The 19,777-nt window shown below is 55.4% G+C and overlaps 1 protein-coding gene across 2 annotated transcripts; it reads right to left on the bottom strand.

Annotated features, from left to right (window-relative positions):
* Window positions 1–3,751: 3,751 nt before the first annotated feature.
* On the bottom strand, window positions 3,752–18,386 carry WDR54 (WD repeat domain 54). 2 transcript variants are annotated; one of them, XM_072132272.1, is made up of 9 exons: window positions 18,176–18,386; window positions 12,255–12,317; window positions 12,085–12,151; window positions 11,957–12,013; window positions 8,623–8,750; window positions 7,635–7,735; window positions 7,184–7,346; window positions 5,435–5,509; window positions 3,752–4,310 (listed from the first exon to the last, which is right to left on the bottom strand). In XM_072132272.1, exons 1-9 carry the CDS (start codon window positions 18,305–18,307, stop codon window positions 4,179–4,181), a joined length of 918 nt encoding a protein of 305 aa, XP_071988373.1. In that variant the 5' UTR covers window positions 18,308–18,386; the 3' UTR covers window positions 3,752–4,178. The 2 variants fall into 2 exon arrangements, with proteins under 2 accessions (XP_071988373.1, XP_071988372.1); XM_072132271.1 differs by having other exon boundaries at window positions 18,083–18,379.
* Between the last annotated feature and the right edge of the window lie 1,391 nt (window positions 18,387–19,777).

Raw genomic sequence — 19,777 nt, forward strand, 5'->3', positions numbered from 1 at the left:
AAGGAACAACTGGCACACTATAGAGAAATACTGAGCCACTATGTGCGCCATTGTCCATCCTCTGTCAGATCTGACCGGGAGATTCCTGGCAGTCATTGCTCACATACTACTACTACGCCTGCTGTGGGGAGCTGGGGGAGTAGGAGCAATTTCCTTCACCCGCCTAGTGAGGAGGGTACCCGGCACCAGCTGCAGGGCACGGGGGCAGACCCGGCACCAGCTGCAGGACACGGGGGCAGACCCGGCACCAGCTGCAGGACACGGGGGCAGACCCGGCACCAGCCGCAGGACACGGGGGCAGACCCGGCACCAGCCGCAGGACACGGGGGCAGACCCGGCACCAGCCGCAGGACACGGGGGCAGACCCGGCACCAGCCGCAGGACACGGGGGCAGACCCGGCACCAGCCGCAGGACACGGGGGCAGACCCGGCACCAGCCGCAGGACACGGGGGCAGACCCGGCACCAGCCGCAGGACACGGGGGCAGACCCGGCACCAGCTGCAGGACACGGGGGCAGACCCGGCACCAGCTGCAGGACACGGGGGCAGACCCGGCACCAGCCGCAGGACACGGGGGCAGACCCGGCACCAGCCGCAGGACACGGGGGCAGACCCGGCACCAGCTGCAGGACACGGGGGCAGACCCGGCACCAGCAGGTGGTGGCCTACTTGGCTGCTCAGTAGTCCATGGGATCCTCTGCCTGAGGTGGCAAACTTGCTGTGTGGCCAGAACTTGTGGAGTTTGCAGTAGAGAAGCTTCCTGCCCGGCCAGTGGTGATGCCGCACATCAGCTGCCAGTAGCTCCATCTGCCTCCCACCATCTGTACCAGGGACTGGAATCATCACCCACCTCCACACTATCATGGTGCCACTCTGCGGCCCACTCATGCTGCGGTACATGGAGGCAGTGATGCCGCACACAGCGCCATATTCCTCCCGCTATGTACCAGGCACATGACAGCGGTACATGGAGGCAGTGATGCCGCACACAGCGCCATATTCCTCCCGCTATGTACCAGGCACATGACAGCGGTACATGGAGGCAGTGATGCCGCACACAGCGCCATAGACCTCCCGCTATGTACCGGGCACATGACAGCGGTACATGGAGGCAGTGATGCCGCACACAGCGCCATAGACCTCCCACTATGTACCGGGCACATCACAGCGGTACATGGAGGCAGTGATGCCGCACACAGCGCCATAGACCTCCCGCTATGTACCGGGCACATGACAGCGGTACATGGAGGCAGTGATGCCGCACACAGCGCCATAGACCTCCCGCTATGTACAGGGCACATGACAGCGGTACATGGAGGCAGTGATGCCGCACACAGCGCCATAGACCTCCCGCTATGTACCGGGCACATCACAGCGGTACATGGAGGCAGTGATGCCGCACACAGCGCCATAGACCTCCCGCTATGTACAGGGCACATGACAGCGGTACATGGAGGCAGTGATGCTGCACACAGCGCCATAGACCTCCCGCTATGTACAGGGCACATGACAGCGGTACATGGAGGCAGTGATGCCGCACACAGCGCCATAGACCTCCCGCTATGTACCGGGCACATCACAGCGGTACATGGAGGCAGTGATGCCGCACACACCGCCATAGACCTCCCGCTATGTACAGGGCACATGACAGCGGTACATGGAGGCAGTGATGCTGCACACAGCGCCATAGACCTCCCGCTATGTACAGGGCACATGACAGCGGTACATGGAGGCAGTGATGCTGCACACAGCGCCATAGACCTCCCGCTATGTACAGGGCACATGACAGCGGTACATGGAGGCAGTTATGCCGCACACAGCGCCATAGACCTCCCGCTATGCACATGATGGGGCCGGCGCTGAGCTGTCAGCACTTGCTCCGTGTTATGTAATCTCATCCATGTGTCCACATTCCTGAACACAAACACGAGCCCCTCCCCCACATTCCTGACCCAGAACGGGACCCTCCAAATGTGTCAGAGACCACCAGCCCCAGGCATCAAAAACTCCACAAAACAGACACTGAGGCAGGGCCCCCCCACCAATCTGCGGCCCTGCCCCCCACCAATCTGCGGCCCTGCCCCCCAGGGTCCCGGTCCATCATTCTCATTATTAGGACATGTTATCACTATGCCAGCCCACAGCACAGCAGCGCAGAGTATTTCAGGAGAGGGTAATGTGAGAGATGCAGCAGCGCAGAGTATTTCAGGAGAGGGTAATGTGACAGACGCAGCAGCGCAGAGTATTTCAGGAGAGGGTAATGTGACAGATGCAGCAGCGCAGAGTATTTCAGGAGAGGGTAATGTGAGAGATACAGCAGCGCAGAGTATTTCAGGAGAGGGTAATGTGACAGACGCAGCAGCGCAGAGTATTTCAGGAGAGGGTAATGTGACAGATGCAGCAGTGCAGAGTATTTCAGGAGAGGGTAATGTGAGAGATACAGCAGTGCAGAGTATTTCAGGAGAGGGTAATGTGACAGATGGAGCAGCGCAGAGTATTTCAGGAGAGGGTAATGTGACAGATGGAGCAGCGCAGAGTATTTCAGGAGAGGGTAATGTGAGAGACGGAGCAGCGCAGAGTATTTCAGGAGAGGGTAATGTGACAGATGCAGCAGCGCAGAGTATTTCAGGAGAGGGTAATGTGACAGATGGAGCAGCGCAGAGTATTTCAGGAGAGGGTAATGTGAGAGACGGAGCAGCGCAGAGTATTTCAGGAGAGGGTAATGTGACAGATGCAGCAGCGCAGAGTATTTCAGGAGAGGGTAATGTGACAGATGGAGCAGCGCAGAGTATTTCAGGAGAGGGTAATGTGAGAGATGGAGCAGCGCAGAGTATTTCAGGAGAGGGTAATGTGACAGATGCAGCAGCGCAGAGTATTTCAGGAGAGGGTAATGTGACATACAGCAGCGCAGAGTATTTCAGGAGAGGGTAATGTGAGAGATGGAGCAGCGCAGAGTATTTCAGGAGAGGGTAATGTGACAGATGCAGCAGCGCAGAGTATTTCAGGAGAGGGTAATGTGACAGATGGAGCAGCGCAGAGTATTTCAGGAGAGGGTAATGTGAGAGATGGAGCAGCGTAGAGTATTTCAGGAGAGGGTAATGTGAGAGATGGAGCAGCGCAGAGTATTTCAGGAGAGGGTAATGTGACAGATGCAGCAGCGCAGAGTATTTCAGGAGAGGGTAATGTGAGAGATGGAGCAGCGCAGAGTATTTCAGGAGAGGGTAATGTGAGAGATGGAGCAGCGCAGAGTATTTCAGGAGAGGGTAATGTGACAGATGCAGCAGCGCAGAGTATTTCAGGAGAGGGTAATGTGACAGATGGAGCAGCGTAGAGTATTTCAGGAGAGGGTAATGTGAGAGATGGAGCAGCGCAGAGTATTTCAGGAGAGGGTAATGTGACAGATGCAGCAGCGCAGAGTATTTCAGGAGAGGGTAATGTGACAGATGGAGCAGCGCAGAGTATTTCAGGAGAGGGTAATGTGACATCACGCGCTTCCTCTTGTGTCTGGGCTGAATATTTATACATCCATCAGCAGGCAGAGGGTTAATATATAGAGTCCCTCCCCCGTCCTGCACTGCTGCTCGGCTCCAGAGCAACACCTTGTGGTCAGACACATTATTACATCACTGCCTGGAACTAATGTACGAGGTCTGGCAGCACCTGGTACCTGCAAACACAACACATGCATATATATATATATACACACACATACACATATATATATATATATATAGCCCCTCCGACAGCAATACAAAATACCATTAACTTTATTTGTATGAAGAAAACGGTGACATGTAAAAGCTGCAGCGTGCAGGTGAAGGTCAGGCACCTCCCACTCCATCCCCCGATGATCATGGCTCCTCCTCTATATGTAAAACATGTGAAAGGACCAATGAATGGAGGATCCCCATAACACATAAGCCACAATTAGAGCGGCTCCTGCACCAGTACGAGATGTAATAACCTGCACATGTACGGACCGTCACTGCCGGGGAAGTCTCCAGTCTCCACGTCCTACATAGCTCCAACAGACCGGCAAAAGGGGAGGAGCTCCCAATACGTATCATCACCCAAGACAGATTCCTCACTGCCTGCATCTAATGGAGGGGGCTCTACCTGGGGGGCTCTGCAGTCTCTAGGCCCAGGGTTGGGGTGCACGTGGGGGGCAGCGGCTCTGCTCACAGTTGCACGTATCTGATGATCTCGTTCAGGTCGTAGCCGGTCACGGCAAAGGACGAGCCCTGGGGGTCACAGAATTTGGCTCCACAGACCTGGGTGTCTGTCACACACTCTGAGTGACGGTGCTCCACCTGTGCACAAGATGGACACACAAGGGTTAACATAGAGGGCAGCAAAGAGACAGCACCCCCCAATCCCCCATCGCCCCAATCCCCCCCAACATCGCCCCAATCCCCCCCAACATCGCCCCAATCCCCCCCAACATCGCCCCAATCCCCCCCAACATCGCCCCAATCCCCAACATTGCCCCAATCCCCAACATTGCCCCAATCACCATCGCCCCAATCCCCAACATTGCCCCAATCACCATCGCCCCAATCCCCAACATTGCCCCAATCACCATCACCCCAATCACCAACATTGCCCCAATCACCATCACCCCAATCACCAACATTGCCCCAATCACCATCACCCCAATCACCAACATTGCCCCAATCACCATCACCCCAATCACCAACATTGCCCCAATCACCATCACCCCAATCACCAACATTGCCCCAATCACCATCACCCCAATCACCAACATTGCCCCAATCACCATCACCCCAATCACCAACATTGCCCCAATCACCATCACCCCAATCACCAACATTGCCCCAATCACCATCACCCCAATCACCAACATTGCCCCAATCACCATCACCCCAATCACCAACATTGCCCCAATCACCATCATTGCCCCAATCACCATCGCCCCAATCACCATCACCCCAATCACCATCGCCCCAATCACCATCGCCCCAATCACCATCACCCCAATCACCAACATTGCCCCAATCACCATCACCCCAATCACCAACATTGCCCCAATCACCATCACCCCAATCACCATCACCCCAATCACCATCGCCCCAATCACCATCACCCCAATCACCAACATTGCCCCAATCACCATCACCCCAATCACCAACATTGCCCCAATCACCATCACCCCAATCACCAACATTGCCCCAATCACCATCACCCCAATCACCAACATCGCCCCAATCCCCAAACATCGCCCCAATCCCCAAACATCGCCCCAATCCCCAAACATCGCCCCAATCCCCCCAATCCCCAAACATCGCCCCAATCACCCCAATCCCCATCGCCCCAATCCCCATCACCCCAATCCCCATCACCCCAATCCCCAAACAGCGCCCCAATCACCAATCCCAGCAACATCCCCCCAATCACCAACATCCCCCAACATCACCTCAATCAGCCGCGAATCCTCACTGCGACTCAGCTGCCAAATTTGTACAAACGAGTCCTCGGCCCCCGAGAGAAGCTGCAGAGAGACAACACAGGGGCCACAGGTCAGCGACGTACAGGGATGTCGTCTCCTATAGGGGACGGAGGGGGGTGGTCATGTCACCTATAGGGGGCGGGGTGGTCATGTCACCCTATAGGGGGCGGGGTGGTCATGTCACCCTATAGGGGGTGGGGTGGTCATGTCACCTATAGGGGGTGGGGTGGTCATGTCACCCTATAGCAGTGGTGGCGAACCTATGGCACGGGTGCCAGAGGTGGCACTCAGAGCTCTATTTTTGGGCACCCAAGCCATCAACATAGCACTCGACATAGAACTCAAAGAATCATCCTGCAGTCCTAGGCGAGGCAAGAAATGCAGCTCTCAGGGCTATGTTAAAGCAACACTTTCTTGATTGTTGGGACTGCAGGAAGAGGTAGAACATGTGGAAAAGGGAGGATTTTCTTTAAAGCTCCTCTAGGCTCCACATTTCTTCCTGTACAGTGGGACCATAGCCAGATGCTGCAACATTAGTCCAAATTTGCCCTTATTCTTTCAACTGTTTTATTGTCCTCAAGAGGCCGATATAATTGAAAGTTGTGGTAGAACAGGTAGCAATATATTACTACTTAAATTGCCGTGCTGGCACTTTGCTATAAATAAGTGGGTATTGGTTGTAGATTGGGCACCCGGCCTCTAAAAGGTTCACCATCACTGCCCTATAGGGACAGGTGTGTGCGCCGTGTCTGGGACCGCCGCCTGTGCCGTTTGGTCACATGGTCTGTACCACACTATTTTAAGCTTAGAAAATAAATGGTACACAAGGACGTTAAAGGGATATTCCGGGAATGTAAACGTCTGATAAATAGTTTGATTTTTTGGTCTCTCTAGTGTAGGGAGAGTTACAACTCCCATGATCTCTCAGCTCTCAGTAACTCCTCCTCCCTCTTCTGCTCTGCTCCCAGTGATGAGGATCCCTGCACATCACCACACAGCGGCCATACTGCATGCGCTACAGCCAAACCACGTGGTGATCACATGACCGGCCCAGGCGGCTGCAGGACATGTGATGTGGACATCTTCTGACTGATTAAAGGGCCGGGAGTCTTTATCTCCATTACTGTGTATGACCACAACATCTTACATAACTCATTACATATGAGCTTCTATTTAAGGACCCATTTGTATAGGAATTCTGCTGATTCCTGGAACACCCCTTTAAGGTTTTATAAGCCCATCCCCCAGCAGCGTGATGTTCCAGTAACTACAGTTACACAAATTATTCAGAAATGTAAGATCTTTGGGATTGGACGCGGCCGCAGGAGAAAAACTGACGACAAATCAAAGAGACGAATAGTAACAAAAGAGCCAAGAGAAACTTCAAGCTCAAAGAACATCACTGTCAGATTACATCAGCCGTTGTTGTTTGAGCCAAAGTGGACTTAATGGGAGTCGACCGAGGAGGACACATTGCTAGAAAAGCAAGACGGGAATTTCTAAGCTACAGGTGAACAAGACACAAAGCTTCTAGGAGATTGTCCTAGGGACAGATGAGACTGATGTGTAAGGATGTGTCTAGGTGTGTGAGCTGCACCCTGTTCGCACATTGGGGAGAGGGAGAGGGAGAGAGAGAGGGAGAGGGAGAGGCCCCTAGTCCCCATCCCCGGGCCCCAGAGAGAGGCCCCTAGTCCCCATCCCCCACATGTGACTTACTCTTCCGGTCTCGGGGGCGATGTCCAGGGCGTAGATCCATCGGGCGTGGGAGTCCAGCTCAGCACTGATGGTTCCGGTGCGGGCGTCGTACAGCCGGATCTGCCCCGTGCCATAAGCTGCAGCGATCACCCCGGACCAAAGCTTCACCGAGGAGCAGGTGACCCTGGGGGAGGCAGAAGAGGGTCACAGCTCTCTAATCCCCCGCCCCCCCCCCCCCGGTACTGAGGAGCCGACCCAGTAACAACGGCCGCACCAGCGCGTCCAATCCTGGGACTGAGCTCTTCAAGGGGATTGGGACATAAAATATTCCTGGTCCCTGCGGGCTACCCTATCCCGACCCATAGAGCCCGGCCCCACTCCCGACCACCCCCCCAGGGCCCGGCCCCTCTCCCGACCCCCAGAGCCCGGCCCCACTCCCGACCCCAACAGAGCCCGCCCTGTGGTCACTCACCCGTACGCTGAGATCTTTGTAACCAACCGGAAATCTTCCCCCGACTTCCAGACGCACAAAACACCGGAATCATCAGCCGTCACCAAGTCAGCGAGAGAATCCTAACAAATATAGGGATAGTCCAGAGAGGTCAGAGGCTTCTAGAGGAGCCACAGCCCAGAGAGGTCAGAGGCTTCTAGAGGAGGCTACAGTCCAGAGAGGTCAGAGGCTTCTAGAGGAGGCCACAGCCCAGAGAGGTCAGTGGCTTCTAGAGGAGACCACAGCCCAGAGAGGTCAGAGGCTTCTAGAGGAGGCCACAGCCCAGAGAGGTCAGAGGCTTCTAGAGGGGCCACAGCCCAGAGAGGTCAGAGGGCTCTAGAGGAGGCAACAGCCCAGAGAGGTCAGAGGGCTATAGAGGGGCCACAGCCCAGAGAGGTCAGAGGGCTATAGAGGAGGCCACAGCCCAGAGAGGTCAGAGGGCTATAGAGGAGGCCACAGCCCAGAGAGGTCAGAGGGCTATAGAGGGGCCACAGCCCAGAGAGGTCAGAGGCTTCTAGAGAGGCCACAGCCCAGAGAGGTCAGAGGGCTATAGAGGAGGCCACAGCCCAGAGAGGTCAGAGGGCTATAGAGGAGGCCACAGCCCAGAGAGGTCAGAGGGCTATAGAGGAGGCCACAGCCCAGAGAGGTCAGAGGGCTATAGAGGAGGCCACAGCCCAGAGAGGTCAGAGGGCGCCACAGCCCAGAGAGGTCAGAGGGCTATAGAGGAGGCCACAGCCCAGAGAGGTCAGAGGGCTATAGAGGAGGCCACAGCCCAGAGAGGTCAGAGGGCTATAGAGGAGGCCACAGCCCAGAGAGGTCAGAGGGCTATAGAGGAGGCCACAGGGCTATAGAGGAGGCCACAGCCCAGAGAGGTCAGAGGGCTATAGAGGAGGCCACAGCCCAGAGAGGTCAGAGGGCTCTAGAGGAGGCCACAGCCCAGAGAGGTCAGAGGGCTCTAGAGCAGACTCACCTTCCCCTCGCACGTCTCGCAGGCGATGTCGGTGATGGGGTCCCGGTGCTCGGCTAGGACCTCGGTCAGGGTGATGTTTGTGCCTTTAGCAGGAATGTCAAACACCAGGATGAGGCCGGAGGACGTCCCTAAGACAGAGAGAAGTGACCGACACACAGAGCAGGCGCCGCTGATCTCCCCATAGTGCAGGATGCATGAGGAGCCACACAGAACAGGCGCCGCTGATCTCCCCATAGTGCAGGATGTATGAGAAGCCACACAGAGCAGGCGCCGCTGATCTCCCCATAGTGCAGGATGCATGAGGAGCCACACAGAGCAGGCGCCGCTGATCTCCCCATAGTGCAGGATGTATGAGGAGCCACACAGAGCAGGCGCCGCTGATCTCCCCATAGTGCAGGATGTATGAGAAGCCACACAGAGCAGGCGCCGCTGATCTCCCCATAGTGCAGGATGCATGAGGAGCCACACAGAGCAGGCGCCGCTGATCTCCCCATAGTGCAGGATGTATGAGAAGCCACACAGAGCAGGCGCCGCTGATCTCCCCATAGTGCAGGATGTATGAGAAGCCACACAGAGCAGGCGCCGCTGATCTCCCCATAGTGCAGGATGTATGAGAAGCCACACAGAGCAGGTGCCGCTGATCTCCCCATAGTGCAGGATGTATGAGAAGCCACACAGAGCAGGCGCCGCTGATCTCCCCATAGTGCAGGATGTATGAGAAGCCACACAGAGCAGGCGCCGCTGATCTCCCCATAGTGCAGGATGTATGAGAAGCCACACAGAGCAGGCGCCGCTGATCTCCCCACAGTGCAGGATGTATGAGGAGCCACACAGAGCAGGCGCCGCTGATCTCCCCATAGTGCAGGATGTATGAGAAGCCACACAGAGCAGGCGCCGCTGATCTCCCCATAGTGCAGGATGCATGAGGAGCCACACAGAGCAGGCGCCGCTGATCTCCCCATAGTGCAGGATGTATGAGAAGCCACACAGAGCAGGCGCCGCTGATCTCCCCATAGTGCAGGATGTATGAGAAGCCACACAGAGCAGGCGCCGCTGATCTCCCCATAGTGCAGGATGTATGAGAAGCCACACAGAGCAGGCGCCGCTGATCTCCCCATAGTGCAGGATGTATGAGAAGCCACACAGAGCAGGCGCCGCTGATCTCCCCATAGTGCAGGATGTATGAGAAGCCACACAGAGCAGGCGCCGCTGATCTCCCCACAGTGCAGGATGTATGAGCAGGCGCCGCTGATCTCCCCATAGTGCAGGATGTATGAGAAGCCACACAGAGCAGGCGCCGCTGATCTCCCCATAGTGCAGGATGTATGAGCAGGCGCCGCTGATCTCCCCATAGTGCAGGATGTATGAGAAGCCACACAGAGCAGGCGCCGCTGATCTCCCCATAGTGCAGGATGTATGAGAAGCCACACAGAGCAGGCGCCGCTGATCTCCCCATAGTGCAGGATGTATGAGAAGCCACACAGAGCAGGCGCCGCTGATCTCCCCACAGTGCAGGATGTATGAGCAGGCGCCGCTGATCTCCCCATAGTGCAGGATGTATGAGAAGCCACACAGAGCAGGCGCCGCTGATCTCCCCATAGTGCAGGATGTATGAGCAGGCGCCGCTGATCTCCCCATAGTGCAGGATGTATGAGAAGCCACACAGAGCAGGCGCCGCTGATCTCCCCATAGTGCAGGATGTATGAGAAGCCACACAGAGCAGGCGCCACTGATCTCCCCATAGTGCAGGATGTATGAGGAGCCACACAGGGCAGGCGCCGCTGATCTCCCCACAGTGCAGGATGTATGAGAAGCCACACAGAGCAGGCGCCGCTGATCTCCCCACAGTGCAGGATGTATGAGCAGGCGCCGCTGATCTCCCCATAGTGCAGGATGTATGAGAAGCCACACAGAGCAGGCGCCGCTGATCTCCCCATAGTGCAGGATGTATGAGCAGGCGCCGCTGATCTCCCCATAGTGCAGGATGTATGAGAAGCCACACAGAGCAGGTGCCGCTGATCTCCCCATAGTGCAGGATGTATGAGAAGCCACACAGAGCAGGCGCCGCTGATCTCCCCATAGTGCAGGATGTATGAGGAGCCACACAGAGCAGGCGCCGCTGATCTCCCCATAGTGCAGGATGTATGAGAAGCCACACAGAGCAGGCGCCGCTGATCTCCCCATAGTGCAGGATGTATGAGGAGCCACACAGAGCAGGCGCCGCTGATCTCCCCATAGTGCAGGATGCATGAGGAGCCACACAGAGCAGGCGCCGCTGATCTCCCCATAGTGCAGGATGTATGAGAAGCCACACAGAGCAGGCGCCACTGATCTCCCCATAGTGCAGGATGTATGAGGAGCCACACAGAGCAGGCGCCGCTGATCTCCCCATAGTGCAGGATGTATGAGAAGCCACACAGAGCAGGTGCCGCTGATCTCCCCATAGTGCAGGATGTATGAGAAGCCACACAGAGCAGGCGCCGCTGATCTCCCCATAGTGCAGGATGTATGAGGAGCCACACAGAGCAGGCGCCGCTGATCTCCCCATAGTGCAGGATGCATGAGGAGCCACACAGAGCAGGCGCCGCTGATCTCCCCATAGTGCAGGATGTATGAGAAGCCACACAGAGCAGGCGCCACTGATCTCCCCATAGTGCAGGATGTATGAGGAGCCACACAGAGCAGGCGCCGCTGATCTCCCCATAGTGCAGGATGCATGAGAAGCCACACAGAGCAGGCGCCGCTGATCTCCCCATAGTGCAGGATGTATGAGGATCCTCACAGAGCAGGCGCCGCTGATCTCCCCATAGTGCAGGATGTATGAGGAGCCACACAGAGCAGGCACCGCTGATCTCCCCATAGTGTAGGATGTATGAGAAGCCACACAGAGCAGGCGCCGCTGATCTCTCCATAGTGCAGGATGCATGAGGAGCCACAGAGCAGGCGCCGCTGATCTCCCCATAGTGCAGGATGTATGAGGAGCCACACAGAGCAGGCGCCGCTGATCTCCCCATAGTGCAGGATGTATGAGGAGCCACACAGAGCAGGCGCCGCTGATCTCCCCATAGAGCAGGATGTATGAGAAGCCACACAGAGCAGGCGCCGCTGATCTCCCCATAGTGCAGGATGTATGAGGAGCCACACAGAGCAGGCGCCGCTGATCTCCCCATAGTGCAGGATGTATGAGCAGGCGCCGCTGATCTCCCCACAGTGCAGGATGTATGAGGAGCCACACAGAGCAGGCGCCACTGATCTCCCCACAGTGCAGGATGTATGAGAAGCCACACAGAGCAGGCGCCGCTGATCTCCCCATAGAGCTCTGTAGACTTCTTACCTACACAGATGTAACGTTCTCCGGCAGGGGCAATGCCTCGAGCAAACACGGCCTGAGCTACAGAGAGAGAAGAGATGATAAGCAGCGCCCGGCACACAGAGACGCCGCTGATCTCCCCCCATGCTCACCCTGCGGGGTCTCCAGTGCATCCAGGGCGTGCCAGTACACCATGATAGAGCCGTCACACTCGTACATCTAAAGCAAGGGAGAGAGACCACATCAGAGGAGCGCCCCCAATGCTCAGCCCGGGGGGGGGGGGGGGGGGGAGGGGGGCCCAATCATCAGAACATCACATCACCTGAATCCCCTTCTGCGAGGTTAGAACCAGCAGGACCCGGGACGGCAGGACACACCAGGAAGCCTGAGGAGAGAAACAGGACATCGAAACCATCGCCCACCACCAGGGGGCAGTCACAGGGCCCAATACTGGGGGGGGGGGCAGTATATATAACGTCTGGGTGCAGCCCCGGGGGGCGGTATATATATATATAACATCTGGGTGCAGCCCCGGGGGGCGGTATATATATATATAACATCTGGGTGCAGCCCCGGGGGGCAGTATATATATATAACATCTGGGTGCAGCCCCGGGGGGGGGGGGGGGGCAGTATATATATAACATCTGGGTGCAGCCCCGGGGGGAGGTATATATATAACATCTGGATGCAGCCCCGGGGGGAGGTATATATATAACATCTGGATGCAGCCCCGGGGGGAGGTATATATATAACATCTGGGTGCAGCCCCGGGGGGCAGTATATATATATAACATCTGGATGCAGCCCCGGGGGGGGGGGAGGTATATATATAACATCTGGGTGCAGCCCCGGGGGGGCAGTATATATATATAACATCTGGATGCAGCCCCGGGGGGGGCAGTATATATATAACATCTGGATGCAGCCCCGGGGGGGGGCGGTATATATATAACATCTGGATGCAGCCCCGGGGGCGGTATATATATAACATCTGGATGCAGCCCCGGGGGGCGGTATATATATAACATCTGGGTGCAGCCCCGGGGGGGGGGGGCAGTATATATATAACATCTGGGTGCAGCCCCGGGGGGCGGTATATATATAACATCTGGGTGCAGCCCCGGGGGGGCGGTATATATATAACATCTGGGTGCAGCCCCGGGGGGCAGTATATATATAACATCTGGGTGCAGCCCCGGGGGGGCAGTATATATATAACATCTGGGTGCAGCCCCGGGGGGCAGTATATATATAACATCTGGGTGCAGCCCGGGGGGGCAGTATATATATAACATCTGGGTGCAGCCCCGGGGGGCAGTATATATATAACATCTGGGTGCAGCCCCGGGGGGCAGTATATATATAACATCTGGGTGCAGCCCCGGGGGGCAGTATATATATAACATCTGGGTGCAGCCCCGGGGGGCAGTATATATATAACATCTGGATGCAGCCCCGGGGGGGGGCAGTATATATATAACATCTGGGTGCAGCCCCGGGGGGGCAGTATATATATAACATCTGGATGCAGCCCCGGGGGGCGGTATATATATAACATCTGGGTGCAGCCCCGGGGGGCGGTATATATATAACATCTGGGTGCAGCCCCGGGGGGCGGTATATATATAACATCTGGGTGCAGCCCCGGGGGGCAGTATATATATAACATCTGGGTGCAGCCCGGGGGGCGGTATATATATAACATCTGGGTGCAGCCCCGGGGGGGCAGTATATATATAACATCTGGGTGCAGCCCGGGGGGGCAGTATATATATAACATCTGGGTGCAGCCCGGGGGGCGGTATATATATAACATCTGGGTGCAGCCCCGGGGGGGCAGTATATATATAACATCTGGGTGCAGCCCGGGGGGCGGTATATATATAACATCTGGGTGCAGCCCCGGGGGGGCAGTATATATATAACATCTGGATGCAGCCCGGGGGGCAGTATATATAACATCTGGATGCAGCCCGGGGGGGCAGTATATATATAACATCTGGGTGCAGCCCCGGGGGGGCAGTATATATATAACATCTGGATGCAGCCCGGGGGGCAGTATATATATAACATCTGGATGCAGCCCGGGGGGGGGGGGGGGCAGTATATATATAACATCTGGATGCAGCCCCGGGGGGGGGGGGGGCAGTATATATATAACATCTGGGTGCAGCCCCGGGGGGGGGGGGCAGTATATATATAACATCTGGATGCAGCCCCGGGGGGGCAGTATATATATAACATCTGGATGCAGCCCGGGGGGGGCAGTATATATAACATCTGGATGCAGCCCCGGGGGGGGGGGGGGCAGTATATATATAACATCTGGGTGCAGCCCCGGGGGGCAGTATATATATAACATCTGGGTGCAGCCCGGGGGGGCAGTATATAACATCTGGGTGCAGCCACCGGGGGGCAGTATATATATAACATCTGGGTGCAGCCCCGGGGGGCGGTATATATATAACATCTGGATGCAGCCCGGGGGGGGGCGGTATATATATATAACATCTGGGTGCAGCCCCGGGGGGCAGTATATATATATATAACATCTGGGTGCAGCCCCGGGGGGCAGTATATATAACATCTGGGTGCAGCCCCGGGGGGCAGTATATATAACATCTGGATGCAGCCCGGGGGGGCAGTATATATATAACATCTGGATGCAGCCCGGGGGGGCAGTATATATATAACATCTGGGTGCAGCCCCGGGGGGCGGTATATATATAACATCTGGATGCAGCCCGGGGGGCGGTATATATATATATATATATAACATCTGGATGCAGCCCGGGGGGGCAGTATATATATAACATCTGGATGCAGCCCCGGGGGGGGGGGCAGTATATATATAACATTTGGATGCAGCCCCGGGGGGGGGGGGGGGGGGGGCAGTATATATATATAACATCTGGATGCAGCCCCGGGGGGGGGGGCAGTATATATATAACATCTGGATGCAGCCCCGGGGGGGGGGGGGGCAGTATATATATAACATCTGGATGCAGCCCCGGGGGGGGGGGGCAGTATATATATAACATCTGGATGCAGCCCGGGGGGGGGGGGGGGGGGCAGTATATATATAACATCTGGATGCAGCCCGGGGGGGGGGCAGTATATATATAACATCTGGATGCAGCCCGGGGGGGGGGGGGGGGGCAGTATATATATAACATCTGGATGCAGCCCCGGGGGGGGGGCAGTATATATATAACATCTGGGTGCAGCCCCGGGGGGGGGGGGGGGGGGGGGAGGTATATATATAACATCTGGATGCAGCCCGGGGGGGCAGTATATATATAACATCTGGATGCAGCCCGGGGGGGCAGTATATATATAACATCTGGGTGCAGCCCCGGGGGGCGGTATATATATAACATCTGGGTGCAGCCCCGGGGGGGCAGTATATATATAACATCTGGATGCAGCCCGGGGGGCGGTATATATATATATATATAACATCTGGATGCAGCCCCGGGGGGGGGGGGGGTGGGGGGCGGGCAGTATATATATATAACATCTGGATGCAGCCCCGGGGGGGGGGGGGCAGTATATATATAACATCTGGATGCAGCCCCGGGGGGGGGGGGGGCAGTATATATATAACATCTGGATGCAGCCCGGGGGGGGGGGCAGTATATATATAACATCTGGATGCAGCCCGGGGGGGGGGGGGGGGGCAGTATATATATAACATCTGGATGCAGCCCCGGGGGGGGGGGCAGTATATATATAACATCTGGGTGCAGCCCGGGGGGGGGGGGGGGGGGAGGTATATATATAACATCTGGATGCAGCCCCGGGGGGGGGGGGGCAGTATATATATAACATCTGGATGCAGCCCCGGGGGGCAGTATATATATAACATCTGGATGCAGCCCCGGGGGGGGCAGCAGTATATAACATCTGGATGCAGCCCCGGGGGGGGGGGGGGGGGCAGTATATAACATCTGGATGCAGCCCGGGGGGGCAGTATATATATAACATCTGGGTGCAGCCCCGGGGGGCAGTATATATATAACATCTGGGTGCAGCCCCGGGGGGCAGTATATATATAACATCTGGGTGCAGCCCCGGGGGGCAGTATATATAACATCTGGGTGCAGCCCCGGGGGGCAGTATATATAACATCTGGGTGCAGCCCCGGGGGGCAGTATATATAACATCTGGATGCAGCCCCGGGGGGGCAGTATATATAACATCTGGGTGCAGCCCCGGGGGGCAGTATATATAACATCTGGATGCAGCCCCGGGGGGGCAGTATATATAACGTCTGGGTGCAGCCCCGGGGGGCAGTATATATAACATCTGGGTGCAGCCCCCGGGGGCAGTATATATATAACATCTGGATGCAGCCCCGGGGGGGGGGGCAGTATATATATAACATCTGGGTGCAGCCCCGGGGGGGGGGGGGGGGGGGAGGTATATATATAACATCTGGATGCAGCCCCGGGGGGGGGGGGGCAGTATATATATAACATCTGGGTGCAGCCCCGGGGGGGGGGGGCAGTATATATATAACATCTGGATGCAGCCCCGGGGGGCAGTATATATATAACATCTGGATGCAGCCCCGGGGGGGGCAGCAGTATATAACATCTGGATGCAGCCCCGGGGGGGGGGGGGGGGCAGTATATAACATCTGGATGCAGCCCCGGGGGGGGGGGGGGCAGTATATAACATCTGGATGCAGCCCCGGGGGGGCAGTATATATATAACATCTGGATGCAGCCCGGGGGGGCAGTATATATAACATCTGGGTGCAGCCCCGGGGGGGGGGGGGGGCAGTATATATATAACATCTGGGTGCAGCCCCGGGGGGAGGTATATATATATAACATCTGGGTGCAGCCCGGGGGGGCAGTATATAACATCTGGGTGCAGCCCCGGGGGGGGGGGGAGGTATATATATAACATCTGGGTGCAGCCCCGGGGGGGCAGTATATATATAACATCTGGATGCAGCCCCGGGGGGCGGTATATATATAACATCTGGATGCAGCCCGGGGGGGGCGGTATATATATATAACATCTGGGTGCAGCCCCGGGGGGCAGTATATATAACATCTGGGTGCAGCCCCGGGGGGCAGTATATATAACATCTGGATGCAGCCCCGGGGGGCGGTATATATATAACATCTGGATGCAGCCCGGGGGGGGGCGGTATATATATAACATCTGGGTGCAGCCCCGGGGGGCAGTATATATATATAACATCTGGGTGCAGCCCCGGGGGGCAGTATATATATAACATCTGGGTGCAGCCCCGGGGGGCGGTATATATATATATATAACATCTGGGTGCAGCCCCGGGGGGCAGTATATATATAACATCTGGGTGCAGCCCCGGGGGGCAGTATATATAACATCTGGGTGCAGCCCCGGGGGGCAGTATATATAACATCTGGGTGCAGCCCCGGGGGGCAGTATATATAACATCTGGATGCAGCCCCGGGGGGGCAGTATATATAACATCTGGGTGCAGCCCCGGGGGGCAGTATATATAACATCTGGATGCAGCCCCGGGGGGGCAGTATATATAACGTCTGGGTGCAGCCCCGGGGGGCAGTATATATAACGTCTGGGTGCAGCCCCGGGGGGCAGTATATATAACATCTGGGTGCAGCCCCGGGGGCAGTATATATATATAACATCTGGGTGCAGCCCCGGGGGGGCAGTATATATAACATCTGGGTGCAGCCCCCGGGGGGCAGTATATATAACATCTGGGTGCAGCCCCCGGGGGGCAGTATATATAACATCTGGGTGCAGCCCCCGGGGGCAGTATATATAACATCTGGGTGCAGCCCCCGGGGGGCAGTATATATAACATCTGGGTGCAGCCCCCGGGGGGCAGTATATATAACATCTGGGTGCAGCCCCCGGGGGCAGTATATATAACATCTGGGTGCAGCCCCCGGGGGGCAGTATATATAACATCTGGGTGCAGCCCCCGGGGGGCAGTATATATAACATCTGGATGCAGCCCCCGGGGGGCAGTATATATAACATCTGGGTGCAGCCCCGGGGGGGGGGGCAGTATATATAACATCTGGGTGCAGCCCCCGGGGGCAGTATATATAACGTCTGGGTGCAGCCCCCGGGGGCAGTATATATAACGTCTGGATGCAGCCCCGGGGGCACTGACCTGGGTGATGAGGGAGGAGCTGAGGGCCACGCTCCCCTCCTTGGACTGCAGCTGTCGGTGGGAGAAGCTGAGGCCGTCGGCGGAGGCGCTCACCATGTTGGCGGTGTTGGCGTGCACCACAGTGAAGTAGGTCAGGCTCTTGTCGCTGAGGGGCAGCACGCTCAGGTTGTTGTACAGGGAGGAGGCGCTGCTCTTCATCTGGATGCTCTTATCCTTGCGGTACATGGTGGGAGGGGCTAATCTGGAGACAAGGGATGGGAGGTGAGGGGGAGGAGCACACAGAGGACTCACCACCAAGTACCCCTCCCCCGAGGCCCCCGACTACGACAACACTCAGAAGACACAAGACTTGTCCTGTGCTGCAGTGTATACAGGGGGATAGAGATAGATATAATATTATTATAATATATATATATATATATACACATATACATACACAGGATGTGGCATATACATGTATACAGGGGGTTATTAATATGTATACAGGGGTGCAGTGTATATATAGGGGCAGTAGTATATATGTATACAGGGGGTGCAGTGTATATATAGGGGCAGTAGTATATATGTATACAGGGGGTGCAGTGTATGTGATATATATAGGGGCAGTAGTATATATGTATACAGGGCGTGCAGTGTATATGACATATATAGGGGCAGTAGTATATATATGTATACAGGGGGTGCAGTGTATATATAGGGGCAGTAGTATATATATGTATACAGGGGGTGCAGTGTATATATAGGGGCAGTAGTATATATGTATACAGGGGTGCAGTGTATATATAGGGGCAGTAGTATATATTATATATATATAGGGGCAGTAGTATATATGTATACAGGGGGTGCAGTGTATATATAGGGGCAGTAGTATATATGTATACAGGGGGTGCAGTGTATATATAGGGGCAGTAGTATATATGTATACAGGGGGTGCAGTGTATGTGATATATATAGGGGCAGTAGTATATATGTATACAGGGCGTGCAGTGTATGTGATATATATAGGGGCAGTAGTATATATGTATACAGGGCGTGCAGTGTATGTGATATATATAGGGGCAGTAGTATATATGTATACAGGGCGTGCAGTGTATGTGATATATATAGGGGCAGTAGTATATATATGTATACAGGGGGTGCAGTGTATATATAGGGGCAGTAGTATATATGTATACAGGGGGTGCAGTGTAATATATAGGGGCAGTAGTATATATGTATACAGGGGGTGCAGTGTATATATAGGGGCAGTAGTATATATGTATACAGGGGGTGCAGTGTATATATAGGGGCAGTAGTATATATGTATACAGGGGGTGCAGTGTATATGACATATATAGGGGCAGTAGTATATATATATGTATACAGGGGGTGCAGTGTATATATAGGGGCAGTAGTATATATGTATACAGGGGGTGCAGTGTATATATAGGGGCAGTAGTATATATGTATACAGGGGGTGCAGTGTATATATAGGGGCAGTAGTATATATGTATACAGGGGGTGCAGTGTATATATAGGGGCAGTAGTATATATGTATACAGGGGCGTGCAGTGTATGTGATATATATAGGGGCAGTAGTATATATATGTATACAGGGGGTGCAGTGTATATATAGGGGCAGTAGTATATATGTATACAGGGGGTGCAGTGTATATATAGGGGCAGTAGTATATATGTATACAGGGGGTGCAGTGT

The sequence above is a fragment of the Engystomops pustulosus genome, unplaced genomic scaffold, assembly GCF_040894005.1.
Source record: "Engystomops pustulosus unplaced genomic scaffold, aEngPut4.maternal MAT_SCAFFOLD_314, whole genome shotgun sequence".
NCBI lineage: Eukaryota > Metazoa > Chordata > Amphibia > Anura > Leptodactylidae > Engystomops > Engystomops pustulosus.